Source organism: Rasamsonia byssochlamydoides, assembly GCF_041956645.1.
Source record: "Rasamsonia byssochlamydoides strain NRRL 3658 unplaced genomic scaffold VTN77scaffold_90, whole genome shotgun sequence".
Lineage (NCBI taxonomy): Eukaryota > Fungi > Ascomycota > Eurotiomycetes > Eurotiales > Trichocomaceae > Rasamsonia > Rasamsonia byssochlamydoides.
Window position 1 is genome coordinate 32,609 of NW_027192473.1, and position 17,017 is coordinate 49,625.

The following is a 17,017-nucleotide window of genomic DNA, read 5'->3' on the forward strand; positions in this document are numbered from 1 at the left end:
CGACTTCTACCTATCTCGCAACAACCAAATCGCTCCGTATAACCCATTTCTCTCCACTCCGGACCTCCTTTCCTTCATGCAGCAGGCATCGTTCCCCATGCCGATGCAGCAATGCCATGCCCACCTCAGGCGCCACGGAGATAGGCTTTGCCCCGCCATCCGGGTAGAAGACGGTCTCGCCGCCTTCGGCCGTGGTCAGGTAGATGAGGAGGGTCCACGTGGTGCGCGCAGGAACAGAACCTGATCCTGATTCTGGTCCTGATGGTGGGGAGAATTGAAGAGTGTTGGAGTCGTCATCTGGTTGATACAAGATCTAGCGTTAATCGTGTTGTTCTTCGCTTTCTTTCCTCACTGGATTCAATAGGTATAGATATAGATGTATGGAACTTTAAGACTTGGGTGTCTATCTACGAGCTCTAGAAACAGAAAGGAAGATGGAGAGAAAGAGAGGTAAAACACTTACAATGCTGTGCGAAAAACTGCCCTGGTGAGTACCGATAGATGCGAATATTGGGATTCAACCCCAGAGGCGTCCCGCCCCAGATCTTGCGATTCTTTTCTTCTTCATTGTCCGGATCTTCTTCTTCTTCTTCTTCATCAACACCCCGCCGTTCAAGGACGAGCTCCTTCAAGGCGGTCCCACTCCACAATGCCTCCGCAAAGACAGGATCTTGGACCTGAAACCTGTCATTGATGCGCACCGCCTCATCTTTGCTCTTGGGCTTGGCGGGGGTGGTGACCAGCGTCACCGACGACGACAGGAACGAGACGTAGGCCTTGCATAGATTGGCCGTGAAGAAGTTGCGGATGAGAAAGATCTGGTCTTCGAGGAGGGGTTCGATGGACAGATCGGACGGGGGGACTAGTGGACGGAGAGGAGGCCAGTTCGGACGGGTTTGTGTCGCGGTCGTCTGTTTCGGCGGTACCGGTTTCGTTTCTTTCTTCTTGGCCTTTGGAGGCATAGTATGGATTGTTCTGCGTGCGCCTAAGAGATATATCGAGAAAATAATGTCCTTCAGGATTGAGAAAAAGTTGTGGACACTCTTGATATCATGTAAATAGTCCAGATCAGATGATGGATATACAACAGAAAAGTGCGGGCATGAAATTGAATTTCCGCTTCCGTTTTAGGCTCGGAGCGCCGCCACCCACGAGTCACTACACCTGGCCCTGATTTTGCAGGACCTCGTTATAATACTTGAAGATGCCTAAAAGGTTTCACTGCACGATAGCTGATTGCTGGAGCGACCTACGATTCACGGAGCCGTTCAGTTTGTGGGAATTAATTGGGCAGATGATTATATCTTCCCCCGATCGCCCACGGTATTTCTGGGAATACACTATCAGATCCCAGAAACACAAGCAATGTTTTCTTGAACGCAAAATACTCACAGGAGTCCTGACTTGGTCATGTGAAAGATGACTTGGTTACGTGAAAAGCTGATGTTTAATTCCTCGTTGAAAATGAGGTACTAGGAGATATGTCAATACTGGCTCCAGGGCAATAGACCACAGAGATTATGTAGTCTTCCTTGCTCGTCTATGGGATGGTCTGTGTAGTTAAACGTTCCCTGCAAGAACGGAAGCAGTTCTGCACTTGTTTCAAAGCTTGAGAGCATCCCTCATTAGTGTTATTAAAGACATTCTGCCATGGGTCGACAGTTCGGTGGCAGAATGGCTCATTTGACTCCAGTATCGAGGAGGTTCACATCTCGGGATAGGAGCACAGGTGTTTCTGCTGAATTTAACCTGTCAGGAGGAGGATTATTTTCGCATTGCTCCTGTGCTGCATGACCCTCGTCTGCAGCAAATTTTAAACTTCAAGCCGAGACCACCTATTACCGGAGGAAGAAGAAGACCATAACATTGTGCAAGTAATCCTGCAGAATGGCGTATCGTTTCTCAACAACCCATGCTGCTGAACTGGGATGTGCAGAATCTTCTGTCAGCATCGCGGTGTTCTTTCTTACCTAGGTAGATATCAACATTCCCAAAAAAGTAAATGACAACAACGCCCTCTCCCCCCTGCCCCAACAAAAATAAAATAAAGAAATAAATGAATAAAATAAAATAAACAAAACAAAAAAACCTCTGATAAGGGGTGCCCTCCCTCCCGGAGCACCCCCAGAATTTTGCTAGGAATGGGTTCTCTTTGTTTGGAACCAGAGGGATTCGAACCCTGGGCTGGCTACATCCCACTTGGGACTTGTTGGGGGTGTAGTCCTAACCACTACACAGCAGCCCAGGTTCTTGTTAATATGTAGAGAGAACAATGGAATTATATATGGGGCTAGACGTGAAGGAGGGAAGGGGGGGAGAGGTTGGGGGGGAGGGGGTAAGAAGTACCTAGTTAACTGCTCAGCTAAGAGCTGGCGTCTGCATAACAAGATGACTTTTGTCCTCAACCCACTATTAGAGTACCATCTAGGCATTCTAGGTATGTTTATAATAAGACTTTTTGAGCTTATACTGTACAGTACATACATGATAATTTTTCGCTAGTGCCACCATCATATCTAGTAATTAACGAGGTAGAGATAGGCATACCCAAAAACTTGGCCCGAAATTAATTGATTTTCCTGATTTGGTAATTTTTTTTATATATGTAATAACCAGGGCTTGCTTTCCCAGTTACCTAGGTACCTACTAAGCTGGGGCCATCCCATCCCATCCCATCCCTACCGATCGAGCCTCGCGAGGTCAGGTCCATAGACGCCACACTCAGCTGCTGACCTCGTTGACACTGACAAGTCCCTGCCTGTCATGCGACTTGTATACTGTATAAGTTATTTTTTTTTTCTCCCTCCCCCTGCTTGGCAATAATTGAGTGTCTTTTGTCTGTTGACTATACTATAGCCAACGCTATCAACCACCCTCTGCAGGCCAACCTAGGAGGTAATAATTTTAAGGTTGTTCCTGACTTTGGCCGAGCACGTGTCAAAGAAGGTTCAAATTCGCATGGGACTGCCTTCTCTGGTTAGGTAGAACTCTATCTTGAGTTTTAAACGTCCACGGGTACATCTACTTGGTATGACAAAGGCGATTCTTGATAGACTCGCGCCTGAGGGTTCTACATGCAAGGTACCTAGGTAAGCTAGCCTGAGTCGCTTAGGGTGGATAGGAAGCAACCCTACTAAGTGTACTCAAAACGGCTCACTCAGAAGCTCACCTTGAGAAGGGATGTAGACTGCTTTGCACTTTTCTTTTATATATATCGTACCTCATACATACATATTCGTGGACCAGGCCTGCCACAGGGTCGCACGTCATAATGATCCAGTAAGCTCATCCAAGCCGTTCATGTCTATGTACAATCATAAATATCATATGTACATGTACATATATATAGACGTCGTGCCTAGCGACTGGAAGCTGGGTGTCATTTCGCAATCACTCGCACCCCCTTGCTATCCTTCGGCCCAAACGGCGCAAAAAAGTCGTGCTCCACGCTCACATCCCGCGCCGTCGTTTCGAACAACTCGAAATCGAACCGATGGAAGAGATTCCCCGCCATGAGCGTGATCTCTTCCTTCGCCAACTCAACCCCCAGACAGGCTCGCACCCCGCGCCCAAACGGCACATACGCTTTCTCCATCCGCTTCAGTTCTTCGATGCTGCTGTCCAGCCACCGCTCTGGCCAAAAAGTATGCGGATTGCGAAAGATATCGCCATTGAGATGCAGATCACGAATGGACATAGAAATGGCCGTATTGGGAGGAAACGTGTACGTCTTTCCTGATGGGGTCGTGTAGGACATGGGCGCCAGCCGGTTCCGTCGAGGAAGACGACCGACGACACCGGTCGCCAACCGCAGCGCTTCTTTGATACATGCCTGCAGGTACGGCAGCCCGTCCAGAATTTTGCAATCCATCAGACCGCAGACGGAATGCTTCTCCGCGGCCGCCTGCAGCTCCGTCTTCAGCTTCCGCAGAATGGAACGGTTGGAGAGAACATGAAAGGTCAAGACAGAGAGGGTGTTCCCCGTCGTTTCCGTGCCGGCGCCCAGAATTGCCTGGGTCTCCGCCATCATTCGGGTCAGCGTCTTCTCTTCCGGCCCAATCAGCTCTGACGTGTAGATCGCATCTAGGACGGTTGGAGATGACTTTTCCGGGGGGATACCCTTGGTCTCCACGACGGTTCGAGCTTGCCTCATGAGACTCTGCGCGAAACGAACATCAGCCACACTCTAAATGGACCAGAACTCCACCAATTCACACTCACAGCTTGATTGTCCAGGACGGCAAGCTGGGCCCCCGTCGGATCCATCTTGGCGATCAACCATCGCGGGATCGCTTCCAACAACGGGAAGACGATCGGAATGTGACGATGCCAGAGCATGAGCTCGGAAAAGTCCCGCAGCACCTGATTGAAAGCCGCAGAAAAGTCCGGCGTGCTCAGGAAATCGCGGGTGTGGGGAGCTGCATAGTCGGAGATGACATCGGTGGCATAGCACCGGTATGCATGTGAGATGGGAATGACCTGACCGGCATCCCGATGCTCCTGCACGCGATCACAGAACTTCTGCACCCTGGCCAGCACCTTGGGCTCCAGTCTTGCGACGTTGGCACTAGAGAAGAATTTGGCCATGGCGCCGCGGCGCGCCCGATGTAGCTCCCATGGTTCGGTGCCGACCGTCCCTCGATTGTCACCAAAGGCGCGATAATACCAGGCATCCTTGTCTAGTTTATTGTTGGTGTAGAGGGTGTCCCAGTAGGCCGGGTCCGAGATATGAACCTCCCACGGATTGATGCGGACGATTGGGCCTGCAGTTCCGCAACGACAGTCAGCCTTCCAGAAACGCGTGGACCCATATGCAATACCAAGACTCTGATCGGTGGAGTAGATGGGGGGCAAAGACCATATTTTTGGTGCATCTCCTCAATTTTGAATATGTAGCGGCCCTGTCTGGGGCAATCCCAATAGAATTCGTACCACGCTGTGAGGGCCGCAATTTTGGGGCCGGGAACGCCTGCCAATGGGCTGAGGAAGAGCCGGTAGACGGCCACAAGCAGCAGGGTTGCAGACGCGACCGCGGCAGCCAAGAGCAGACCCCAGACTAGCGATGCACCATCTATAGATATTGTCACGGTAGCCATGATATGGTGGGCGAAGGTCATCTTCCAGAAGACTGCGATGCTAGCAAATTTTCCGAGCTGCGATCGTCGTTGGAAAAGGCCCTCCGCCAGGAGGGAAAGCGGAGGGAGACATAGGGAGCTTAAGGGGAAGCCCACGCACGCAAATGGCCAGCCAAGACAAGACAAAGGGGCGACGTCTGGAGGACTAGCATCAGACGAGTTCTTTGTTTGGCCTTGGGCGTATACGGAGGCCCACTGCATGCCTCCGTATGGGGTAATTACGGAGCAGTCAGCTCACCTAAGCCGCACCTTCCTGCACCTTCTTCCGACGGGAGCACTCGCACTTGCCCAAAAGCGTAAATAATGGGACGCCCGTGGGCCGTGGTTTCCCACCCGGAACTCCGAGGCTAAAAGAATCTAAATGCAGTAGCGCCTCTGTCGGCCGTGATCCGCCCGACTAAAGTAATAGATCGATCCTTAAGTTCAAGCCGTATTAATTAATATTAACCCGTTGAAGACACCAGCGCTCTCGAATCTTAGGCTTGCCAGTGCTGCCAAGTCTGCCGCGCGACTCGCGATCTCATTGCAGCTTATTCATCAGCCGCCCGTCGTGAGAATGTGACTGTCCATTTTGCATGTTGTCGTCGCTTCCGAAACGCTGCACCGTGGCCCCAGGACCGAGTGGACGCTGAATTATTAGATGAACCCGTCGCTACTTCCCTTCCCGGTTATTTAATATACTGCATCCGGGGTTGACAATTCACTGTCCTTTCTTCCGCCCTGGCCGCTTGCAACCCCTCTTTTCCTCTGCAGAACCCTTCGACGTCAACCTCCCCAGCAGATTAGTAACAAATACAATCCCCCGTCTGGATGACCGCAGGCGCGGGCACGGGCCCGGCAGGGGTGGATCACCGTATCGATAGCATCGATAACAGGATGTCTGCGCCGTTCGAGCATCAGATCCATCAGATCCAATCGGGATATGCGCCCTGGCAATCCGATCTCAGAAGCGATCAGAGCGAGTCGGGGGCCGCATCGGTGGCGGGAGACAGCAGCATCAGCGTCACAGATACCGTGGCCAGCGCCCACCAGCCGTACTCTCATGGCGCCAATGTGAGCAATTACTATCGAGATGATGATGCGGATTCAGCTTTGGGAGACGACAAGCAAGTCCAACCCAGTTATGGTATGACGCTGGATACGTATTGACCTTCTTCGCAGGGAAAGTTCAACGGTCTCGTTGAGCGAGAGCGTGTTTAACTACCAGTAAGTCCTGCACATCGATGGATTGAGTTCTCATGCATGAGGGCCTGTCCAGGAAGCTGACAAAAGCAATCGCCATCAGGTACGAGAACGGCCGACGATATCATGCGTTCCGTGCGGGCGCCTATCCCTTGCCCAACGATGAGCCCGAACAGGATCGCATGGATATGCAACACCACATCTACCTCCTCATCTTTGGCGGCCAGCTCTACCGGGCTCCTCTGCCGAACCATGTCGGCCGTGTCCTCGACGTCGGGTGCGGCACGGGGTTGTGGGCGATCGACTTTGCCGATATGCATCCGGAGGCAACTGTGATCGCGACAGATCTGTCATGTATCCAACCCACCTGGGTCCCCCCCAACCTGCGGTTCGAGATTGACGATGCGGAGGAGGAGTGGTCGTTCAGCCAGCCTTTTGAATACATCCACATCCGGAGTATGGCGGGCAGCATTGCAGACTGGCCGCGGCTGCTGCAACAAGCATATGACAATCTCGTTCCTGGGGGCTGGATCGAATTGACGGATTTCGAGACATGGGCCACCACCGACGACAACAGTCTTCCCGAATCCTCCGCCTATCACGAGTACCAGGTCCGGCTGAGCGAAGCCGCTGCCGCGTTCGGCAAGACGATGAACATCGCACCCCACTTCCTTAGCTTGGTGAAGAACGCCGGTTTCACAGCGGTCACGGAGGAGACGTACAAAGCGCCTCTGTCCCCGTGGCCGCGCGACCCGAAGCTGAAGGAGCTGTCCCTCTACATGAATCTGCAGATGATGCAATCGATCGAGCCATATTCCCTTGCGTTGTTTTCACGCGTGCTGAAATGGGACAACAGTCGCATTCAGTCGTTGCTCTCGCGCGTCAGGCAGGACTTGCGAAATCTGAACTATCACATGTACTCGGTTGTGTGCGTATCCACTTCAGTCAGATATCATTTGAATTACGAGACTGATGCTGACCCTTTGTCATAGTCACTGTGTATACGGGCAAAAGCCGTGTCACTGATTTGTCCAGTCGCCTTTCATCCCAATCTTCTCACTGCAAGTAGTCGGAATAGAACCGACAGCTATTTTCGCTGAAGCTTGCCTTTCGTCTTTCCGTGTCTGCTCCTTTAGAGTGGTATCGAAGGCCCAATACAGTGTTAGGGTTAGGAAATGCTTCGAAAACATTCCTATTCCAGCAACTTGATGGTTTCAACAACGCGGCGCGATGACGACTGACAGCACCGCGAAGAATATCAGCGGCCGTCCTTTTGACCAGAGTCAATTCCACGGACCCTCCCATCTTCGCCAGGACAACTATAACGGGCGAAGGACGTGCACCGAAACGTCCAAGTGTTTTAGAGCACTATTCACCGGAGCAGCAGCAGACTGCTCGAATTGATGAACATCACAGAGATCGTGATGCAGCCGGACAATGCTATCAAGGAAGATTCACTTGATAGCTAACCGCGTACATACTTGGAGATATCCTGTCCAAATTGGAATCACCTCGTATTTCATACCTGACGGGACGCCAATACGAGATCCCATCTTCTTCTTTATATATATATTTGATACCAAGTTATACTACATCTTCCATGTGCATTTTGAGTATAGTTAGCTGACGATGGAGTGGAAGAATTCCCTGAGAAGAGAGAAGAGAAGAAAAATACAAAATTTAAATCGAAGTATAATCTGACATGGACGCGGGACAACCTGATGTCTTATCTACTCTACCTAGAACGGTGGCTACCTCCTACCTAACCTAGGTACCTAGGTACCTTCCGATCCAGTTGATTACTAGGTTAGGTAGGTACTGTATCTACCTAGGTATGTACATACATACAAACAGGTCTAGCCTTAGAGCATCGCTCTGATCCTACTAAAGACTAAGGGGGAAAAAAAGGCAAGTAGGTATTTGAAATTCAGTGTATTGATTGTAGTGCCATTTAATGTAGGTAATTCCTTGCTAGCTACCTACCTACCTAAGCTAGCGCAACTCCTCGATTCGATAAGATAAAAAAACAGAGAACGAGAACGAGAACAACATCGGTACATATATCCCTCCATCGATATTGACAGATCAATCAATCAATCAATCAATAAATTAAATCATTTCATAAAGTCATCGTGTCAATGTCAGTCAAAGGGTGAACGGAGGAGACCCAGTCTGAGACCTAAAACAAAGGTAAAAAAAATTACCTAAGGGACTGAACAAAGAATCAAGTGTGCAATAATTAATAGGAAACGGCCGATGAAATGCAAGTTTCGGTGTTGCCTTTTTCTTTCCTTTTCCCTCTTTCGTGTTTGGCTTTGGAATGACGGAAATGCTTAAAGCGCATAGGAATTGATGGCGTGATTAGGTACTGTGTGTGTCCCGCACAGTCGGCTAACCGCGAACAAACCGACCAACCCAGGAATGATGCATGTTGCAATGTTGTATCGACAAAGATTAAATATAACTGACAATAGGGATCGAGAAAAGATGGTGCATGAGAATGGCCGGTCGATTCCAACCTGCGACCAGACCGGATACTTGTAGCAAGCGGGAAACACCTGGGCAGGTGATCTCAACGGGACCACTCCGCCCTCCATCAATTTCATTGTCACCACTGGAACGGCCATCCTGGCCCCTGTCTCCCTCTGATGCCCATCAAAACCATCATCACAGTTAATAGGGGGAAAAATTCAGAGTTCAACCGCTTCCACAGTAAATTGAGTGTAAGTTTCATACTAAATAATAGTCCGTATTGCAACTGGTAGCACCGCACCATTTGCGAAAAAGAAAAAAAAAAGACAAAGAAAAGAAAAACTCTTGTCAGCTCCCTCAGTCGCTTTCGACTGGAGCCGGAGTCTTGGCGCGAGTATCGACGTAGTCCGTCCGTCGCATGATTTCTTCCACGGGACCCAAGAGCCGTTTGAAGCCATCCCGGCCCAGTCTGGCGACCTTGACGTCGGTCTTGGCCACCACACTCGCGGCTCGAGGTTTATCATCGAGCAGCGCCAGTTCACCAAAGTAATCCCCTCGCGAATAGGATTTGACGGGACGCTCGCACCCTCTCTTGAAGGCTTCCGCTTCGCCCGATTCCAGAAGATAAAAGGAGTCGCCGGGGCCGCCTTCCTCGATGATGGTGGACCCGGCCGGGTATTTGATCGTGTCCAGCGCATCGGCGATCTTGGATCGCTCGTAGGGTTTGAGGGAGGACAGCAGTGGCACCTCTTCGAGGAAGGCTTCATACATGCGTCGCCGCTGGAAGGCGGAATCCATAAGGATGCGGCGGAAGGTCACCCGGTCGAGAGCCCAGAGGGTCGACTTCGGGTCCGCAGACACGACAGTCGCGGCCCGCGGGGCGTTATACATCAAGGCGAGTTCACCGAACGAGCCTCCAGGACCAATCGTCCCGACGTGGTTGCCCAGTCCGTCGGGACCTGACTGAACGGAACCGGATGGGTTGATGTAGACATCGAAGTGGCCGTCTTCGACGATGTAGAAGTAGTCTCCCGCATCTCCCTGAGTTATGACTTTGATGTCCTTGGCCGGAATGGGTTTCTCCACCAAGGCATCAAGGACGGTCTTGAGGTGTTCATCGTCCAGGTGAGAGAACAGGAAGTTGCCACTGACGGCATTCTTCAACCGGGCGAGCTGTTCGGGCGATTTGGGGTGATAAGGCGGGGTCCAACTGTCGTTCCCCGTCGAGGTCGGATTCAGGGATTCTGCTGAGACTGATGTCTGGCGTCCGAGCGCGTAGTTATTCGGTAACCCTTGGTTGTTGGTGCCGCCGGTGGGACGAAAGGCGCTGGGAGGACCGGAGGGCTCGTCCTCTCCAGCTCCTTGCTCGGACTCTTCAAACGGACTGGTGGCAAAGACACTCTCGTCCGCGCCACCTCCAAAGCCTCCGCGTCCGGAGAAGAGGCGTCCCGCAGGGGCAGTGGAGCCTGCATGGCCACTGTGGAAAGTCCGGTCTGTTGGAGACGTCACTTCATATTCTTCCTCCTCCGTTATCTTCTCAAACCGTGTGGCTCCCGTGGCGCTGCCGCTGGAGTTGGACTTGGAGAAAGGATTCGTTCCTGGGAAGGAGCTGGAGGCCATGTCGCCGCCCCGGGGATCCGTGGGGTCACCTGTCGGGCTGCCCTGACGCTGAGACGCGAGGAATGCGGACCGTTCCAACTCCAATCGGCGGTTAAAGAAGTTGGCACAGAATTGGAGGATGTCGGCGGGTTGGTGCTTCAGGATCTCACGATTGAGGTCGTTGATCTCGTTCTGGTAGGCGAGGGGGAGGGCGTCCGAAGACATCTATTCGATATGGTATGGGAGGGAGAAAGAGAGAAAGGAAGGATGACGGATGAGGATGAGAAATGAGAATGAGAATGAGAATTAATGAGGATCTCCCGAGGAAGGAGGTGGGGTGGAAGGGGAGGAGTGGAAGAGGGAGTGACGGCGGTGGGCAGCAGGAATAAGGATAATCAATCAACTTAGAATCAGTTTAGTTTTAGGCCTTTAGCCGTCGAGGCATCGGAGGGCCTGGGGCAGCTATTGGAGAAGGCGAGGTGTCGATCCGATGCGGGGCACACGAAACCGCAGGAACCGAGCTCTGCTCCCCGTCCAGCGACCGCAATCGGCTGTCACACACGTCGATGGGAAGAATATTTATTTAACGAACAAGATCAGGCGGGAAGATGCAGCGCATGGATTGAGAATAAAAAAAAGGAGGAGTTCTATTTTGATTTTGTTGACTGCATAGAGTTACAATGAGCTTAATTAGCCTGGAAGCCCGATGGAAGCACGCGATGACCAGAGGCCTTGACAAGGGTCCTTCTTGGATGTGGGGGTGAAGAGTTATTGGTAGTATCGTCTCGCTAGCTGCCTACAATGTCGCACCTGAGTTATCGGCATGGAACCCTACAGCATCCTATCTTCTCTGTAGTGGTAGACTGGTAGGTCTTGCAATAAAGATCATACCATGGGGACGTCTTGAAGCGGGAGAGTTGCAACGGGCTCTGCACACTGTGTAAAAGAGCCACGAGTCCAGAACCGAAGAACCGGTCTGGGAGGAATGGGGAATATTATTCTGTCTCTGTTGCGACCGTCTCCGGGAACGCTAGCAACCCTGGGATCGCCATCGGCAACGCATGGAAGCTTCGATTGTTCAGCACCTTTTCGATCTGTCTTCTAGAAGGGCGGGCTGACCGAAGCTACACAAACGCCCGTCAAGCGTTCCAACCTTCCAATCAAGCGCATCATCCAGACCTGGCTCTCCTTGGAGCATCCTTACAAGGGACAATGTGAATAACTTGCATACTGGATATGCCAAGGCCACTGTTTCTCAGAGCGCTGTGGTTTCTGAAGCACAACAAGGTTTGTACCACAGTGCATGCCCATATGGGCCCAGACGCTGGCGTCAGGAAATGGCGTCGCTATCCGTTTCCTGGTTATTTCGTTCCATTGCCGCTGGTCGATTCTCTCCCCAACCAACCAAGATCCTCAACATGCAAGTCCCTGTCCAGAAACTGTGTCAGAAGAAAGGAGGTTGGTCGCGTTTGTACTGTGTCTGAGCTGCCTCCCAAGACAAACTACAAGACTAGCAGTCATATGCCAAGCGCCCAACAGGCCCGATGATGCTAATTCACTAAGCCTTACGGCCGCCTAGTGCAAGGCCTCGATAGCACGGATTCTCCTTTCAAAACCAGTGCGTTGCTGCTATGTGCTGGCAGTTGTGTTTCTCATCGAGTCTTCCTGTCCTGATCATTCTCATCGACCAGTTTCTCGAAAACAAGCTCATCCCTCTCCACATCAATGCTACTGCCGCCCCCGCCGGTCCAGAAATCACGGAGAGTAAGACGATCTTCGATCCTAATTCTATCCACCTTACCTCTATCCATGCCTCCTGATGGGCCACTTTGTACAGTGCTATAGTCCAAAGGAGCAGCGTTGTCGAACCAATCAGATCGTCCCACTGGAGAAACCAGAGGAGCGCCCTCTCCGACAGATGTAGCCTGGATGGAAGGTGATAACCAGGGTAGCGTGTTGACAAAGACTCGCATCGGGTGTAACCCGGCAGCAACACTCTCAGAAAACCGAGTTGGAAACGCCAGAGACGTCAAGGAGAGCGCCCAGGCGGCAATGCGTGGGAGAACAGCACATGCGAAGGCAAAAGCATAAATTCGTCTCAAGCCGTGGAGGGTCGCAAGACCAGATTTCTCACTGGCATGGAAAATATGGGAAGAGAAGAACGAGCATATTCTTGCCAAAACGGATATGTAGACTGGAAAGACTTGCCATGCTGCAAGTAGAGCCTGTTTCGTGTTGATGCTCACAATTGATGGTGCAGGAAGGCACATGGCTGCAGAAGGGACTACCTAGCCGATAACAACTATGAAGGGCAGCATAAATGCCACAGTCGATGGGATTCTCACACTCCGCGCATCTGGTTTAGTGGCGGTTCTGGATGTGTAGAGCTGCCAAGTACAGTAGACAGGAACAGTAACAGCGTAGGTGATTGTTTGCGCAAGGATGTCGAAGATAGATGGGCTGTCGGGAAGTCAGCCCCAGAACGCAGTGCACACCCGACCAATCATGGCATTCAATCCGAAGGAATACTTGCAATGCAACAACCTTTCCAGTATTCCCCCTTCTCCATCCTTCCAGGGTCAGAAGAACCCAAGCAGCGCCGAATGAGCCCAGAAATCCGAGCAGATACACGGACATGCTGGGGGAATCTCCGGTGATAGCGGGCCAAAAGAACGGCCCTAAATTCGTAAGAACATGGTCTAGGTATCGAATGCCTGTGTAGCTGGTCCGCAAGGGCTTATCAGAACCAGGCAATGTCTTATTCGCAATTGAATCTTGGATAAGGAAGAAGAGGCCATTGTGAGAAGAGAATCCAATGATGGCATAGATAGCAATGAGAGAAAAAAGGGGTAGAGCACATCTTATCGTGGAGATCATCGTTTAGCGGATTGATCCTTATCAGCTTGTAACCATTAACCATGGCGCGGTGGATGAGCTGTTCCAGGTTACGCAAGAACGCCTCGATGTTGTGGACCAATTATTATTAATTATTCTTAGCGGCACTGAGCCGAGGTGGGGGAGCTGCTAGGGACCCGGCAATCGAGTACCTAGGTAGTTACATCAAGAAGTAACCAAACTTCTCCTCATTCATTGACGCTGCCAAAGGCCTGGAGGGGAAGAAAACACCCGATCCTAGGGAAGAAAAATCACGTTATGATCCCAGGATGACCAGTATCATTGGTGATGATGATGATGACGATGATCATAATAACAGCCACACAGTTCTGTAGACTGACGGTGGTGGGGCAGGCCGCAGTTCTGAAATTCCTCAGATTCAGATCATGTGAATTGCAGGTGACGCAGGTGAGGGATGCTAGATGGAAGACAACAATTATTGGTCCACGTCGCGGAGGCGCACCAATGACCTAGAAATAGCCCAGGCGATCGACATCAGGACGCAGCTATGGCTACGAGTTCCAACCATAAGACTCTGCAGATACTAGCCTAGCAGCTACGAAGCAGGCTTCAGTTGGCGCCTTTGAGCAATAAGAATAACTCCCCTGGGCGACTTCAACGCCTCGAGGCGGGATTGCTTCTTTTCTTTTCCCGACAATCGTCGGTTCGCTACTCTTGACATTAACGTTATCCAGGCGATCAGGGAGATCCGTATTCAACCGTCCAGCGTACGGCCATTATCGGCCGTCTTGCGCCGGTCTCAAATTCCCTGCAAACCAAAAGGATCGGTGCTAACAGGGCAGCGCTAATCCATCGCCTCACCATATAGATTGCAGCGAGCGTGCTCGTGATTCCAGCACCGTCTCTCACTCTTAATTGCGTGAGATCCAACCCCCTCCAGCTCGATTGTAGGGTGCCCCGGAGTTCAAACATCCAAACGTTTATCTAGCACAACAAGACCGGGTCTCATTTTCTTGTCTGGGCACCGAGAGCAGACCAGACATGGGGAGCTTCATCTTCCAATGGTATGCATCTCCAGATCGCGCCATAGCGACTGCAATTAGGGGCAAGCTGACTTGGATGCAGGCCGTACAGTGCGAACGAGGTGTTCGTCACCGGCACCTTCGATGACTGGGGGAAGACGGTACGGTTGGAAAAGAAGGGCGACGTGTTTGAGAAGGAAGTTGAGCTGCCCAGTGCGGATGAGAAGGTTTACTACAAGGTACGTCCGTTGAAGGGACATCTTCAGCGACCCGTCCGCCTCCCACGTGCCCCTCCATTGCCATGTCCGCGGGCCGTGGCACTACCTGGAATTACAATTACGTCCTCGTGAGGTGAGGACAGGTCGAAGAGAGGAACGAGTCACACAACTCCCTCTTGCTCGAGACAAGGATAGAAGCTCTGTTGGCTTGTAGGAAGACCGGGCGCTACGAGTCCGTTGCAATTTGCGACGAGCCTGCCGTGCCGGACCCTGTCTACCAGCAGGCAGCTGTTTTTATCCCAGTCCGTTGCATCCCTCAGCTCCTCCCCTCCCTCGCCTACTGACGTCATCTCACCGCCTTCTTCCCGTCAGCCCTCCGATGTCACGACTATCATTCCCCCGCTATCCTTCAGAATCATCAGTTTTCCCCGTTTCCCTTTTCTGGACTTGTCTTTTCCGCATCGGATCACTGCTGACATCGACCTTTCGTTTTACTTCTCAATTATAGTTCGTCGTCGACGGCTTGTGGACTACTGACAGCAGCGCTCGAGAAGAGAACGACGGAGCCAACAATATCAACAACGTCCTCTTTCCCGAAGATATTAAAAAAGCATCCCAGCCAGACTTCGAATCTGCAACGTTGACTGCTGCAGTCATGGCTGGCGTCACTCCCGATTCCACCACCGCTGCGTTGGTTGCCGACGTCCCCAAAGAATCCGACAGCAAGAACGCCACCGTCTCTTCAGCAGCTCCTGATTCCACTGCGACGCAGCTGGCCAAAGATGCTCCTCTGGAGACCAGTGGCGCAGTCCCAGGCACCTTTCTAGAGACGCCGGCGAGGGAACCCGAGCAGTTGTCGGTGAACCCGATCGCCGCCTCGAGCGGGCTTGGTAATCCCGTGAAACTGAAGCCGGGAGAGCCTGTACCACCCTCGAGCACCTTCAGCCCCAACACGGTCGAGTCCACCGCTACCACAGACAAGGAAGGCTACGAGAAGGATGCCAGCTATCCTGTGGTCCCGGGCTTAGGACCTGAGGCTACCAAGCCTGTGCAGGCTTTCGCAGTGCCCGACGTGACGACGGACCTGATTCCCGAATCCCGTCTCCCCCTGAATCCAAAGGTCTGCGACTCGGCGGATCCTATCACGGTTCAGTCCGCTGCCCCGGAAGCCACCACCGCCGTTCTCGCAGCCCAAGTGCCTCTGGAGTCCGAGAAGAAGAAGAAGAAGCAGACCAACGGGGAAGCACCAGCTGATGAGGTGCCCGACGTGGTGAAGCAGTCCATCTCCGACGCTCACAGAGATCCTGGGGCGGCCGCGAATGCAGAAGCTGTGGAGGAGAAAAAGGCTGTGGAAGAAGAGCTCCAGAAGAAGGTGGAGCCGAAGGAGACGGCTGGACCGGCAGGCGCTCCGACGGCCAGTGAAGTTCCAGATGTGGTCAAGGCGTCTCTGAGAAAAGCACATGAGGAGCCTGAAGCGGCTGCCAACAGCGAGGCGGTCGAGGGGAAGAAACTGGTTGAGGACGAACTGCAGTTCAAGGTTCCAACGGCGGAATCGGCTGGCCAACCGGCTCCGACGACCACTGCCGAGACTGCGTTGACCGCGCCGGCAGCACCAGTTTCCCAGCCGACCGTGACCACCGGGGTTCGAGAGGCCCAGACGTCGGAGGTTTCAACGCCAGAGGTTACGACGCCAGAGGTCACGACGCCAGAGGTTTCGACGCCAGAGAACCAGACGACTTCTGCGGCAGCAGATTCGACAAAACAGGATGCGAAGGGGGAGCCGAGGAAGAAGAATCGGATCGGCTGCTTTTTCAGCAGGCTGTTCAGAGGGAGACCCCGATAGTTTTTTTTCCCCTTTTGCCTTCCCCCCCCCCCCCCCTTTTTTTTCCCGGTTATCACACGTTCAACCATTTTGTCACGTTTCACATTTATAAGTCAGCAGATGGGAAGATATGATATGACATTAACTACAGTTGGAGCTGCGAAGCGAATTTTCTCCGCCATGGCCATGATTGATATGTAATTAACCTCCGACAACGAGAAAAGAGCCGCAACGCGATGGGTGATGACATGACGAGACGAGAAATACGAACAGAATGAAAGGCGGAATTGGGACAATTTGTATGGAAATTGATATGGACATGGACATGGACATGGATATGGATACCTTGTGCTGCAATTGTTGAGTTTCTCTGTCTATCGATTTGATTTAAGCAGTCACTTATACGTATTTAGGTAGGTAGGTAGGTACAGTACTTACTTGACTTATCTCTACTCTTTCTCTCTCTCTATTCCATCTATAGAAGGTAATATTCCTTTCTAAACCTTTAGAAGAGTAGGTGTTTCCTTAGAGAGAAAAATCGCGCATGCATTGTTTTCAATTTCTCGATTTTTTTTTTCAAGGTCAGCGGAAGATTCGAAATATTCCCACGTTCGTTGCGGATTCGGCCAATGACATCAGCTTCTTAGTGATCTGATCTGCATACATGCAGGAGCTCCTCCAACACACGTTGCAATATCTCTTCTGAGCCGT

At 51.8% G+C, this 17,017-nt stretch overlaps 7 protein-coding genes across 7 annotated transcripts; 2 read left to right on the top strand and 5 right to left on the bottom strand.

Annotated features, from left to right (window-relative positions):
• Nucleotides 1-10: 10 nt before the first annotated feature.
• Nucleotides 11-962, bottom strand: VTN77DRAFT_9612 (uncharacterized protein; the record flags this gene model as incomplete). The annotated part of the gene is made up of 2 exons (XM_069426239.1): nucleotides 11-297; nucleotides 464-962. 2 exons carry the CDS (start codon nucleotides 960-962, stop codon nucleotides 11-13), a joined length of 786 nt encoding a protein of 261 aa, XP_069273806.1.
• Nucleotides 963-3,379: 2,417 nt separating this feature from the next.
• On the bottom strand, nucleotides 3,380-5,117 carry VTN77DRAFT_9613 (uncharacterized protein; the record flags this gene model as incomplete). The annotated part of the gene is made up of 3 exons (XM_069426240.1): nucleotides 3,380-4,159; nucleotides 4,222-4,763; nucleotides 4,859-5,117. 3 exons carry the CDS (start codon nucleotides 5,115-5,117, stop codon nucleotides 3,380-3,382), a joined length of 1,581 nt encoding a protein of 526 aa, XP_069273807.1.
• Nucleotides 5,118-5,945: 828 nt separating this feature from the next.
• On the top strand, nucleotides 5,946-7,343 carry VTN77DRAFT_9614 (uncharacterized protein; the record flags this gene model as incomplete). Its single annotated transcript, XM_069426241.1, has 4 exons — nucleotides 5,946-6,241; nucleotides 6,297-6,341; nucleotides 6,421-7,245; nucleotides 7,310-7,343. The coding sequence occupies 4 exons, from the start codon at nucleotides 5,946-5,948 to the stop codon at nucleotides 7,341-7,343; spliced, it is 1,200 nt and encodes a 399-aa protein (XP_069273808.1).
• Nucleotides 7,344-9,146: 1,803 nt separating this feature from the next.
• On the bottom strand, nucleotides 9,147-10,613 carry VTN77DRAFT_9615 (uncharacterized protein; the record flags this gene model as incomplete). The annotated part of the gene is made up of 1 exon (XM_069426242.1): nucleotides 9,147-10,613. One exon carries the CDS (start codon nucleotides 10,611-10,613, stop codon nucleotides 9,147-9,149), a length of 1,467 nt encoding a protein of 488 aa, XP_069273809.1.
• A 1,427-nt stretch (nucleotides 10,614-12,040) lies between these two features.
• On the bottom strand, nucleotides 12,041-12,658 carry VTN77DRAFT_9616 (uncharacterized protein; the record flags this gene model as incomplete). Its single annotated transcript, XM_069426243.1, has 1 exon — nucleotides 12,041-12,658. One exon carries the CDS (start codon nucleotides 12,656-12,658, stop codon nucleotides 12,041-12,043), a length of 618 nt encoding a protein of 205 aa, XP_069273810.1.
• Nucleotides 12,659-12,749: 91 nt separating this feature from the next.
• Nucleotides 12,750-13,265, bottom strand: VTN77DRAFT_9617 (uncharacterized protein; the record flags this gene model as incomplete). The annotated part of the gene is made up of 1 exon (XM_069426244.1): nucleotides 12,750-13,265. The coding sequence occupies one exon, from the start codon at nucleotides 13,263-13,265 to the stop codon at nucleotides 12,750-12,752; it is 516 nt and encodes a 171-aa protein (XP_069273811.1).
• A 1,020-nt stretch (nucleotides 13,266-14,285) lies between these two features.
• Nucleotides 14,286-16,327, top strand: VTN77DRAFT_9618 (uncharacterized protein; the record flags this gene model as incomplete). Its single annotated transcript, XM_069426245.1, has 3 exons — nucleotides 14,286-14,308; nucleotides 14,370-14,505; nucleotides 14,993-16,327. The coding sequence occupies 3 exons, from the start codon at nucleotides 14,286-14,288 to the stop codon at nucleotides 16,325-16,327; spliced, it is 1,494 nt and encodes a 497-aa protein (XP_069273812.1).
• Nucleotides 16,328-17,017: the final 690 nt, after the last annotated feature.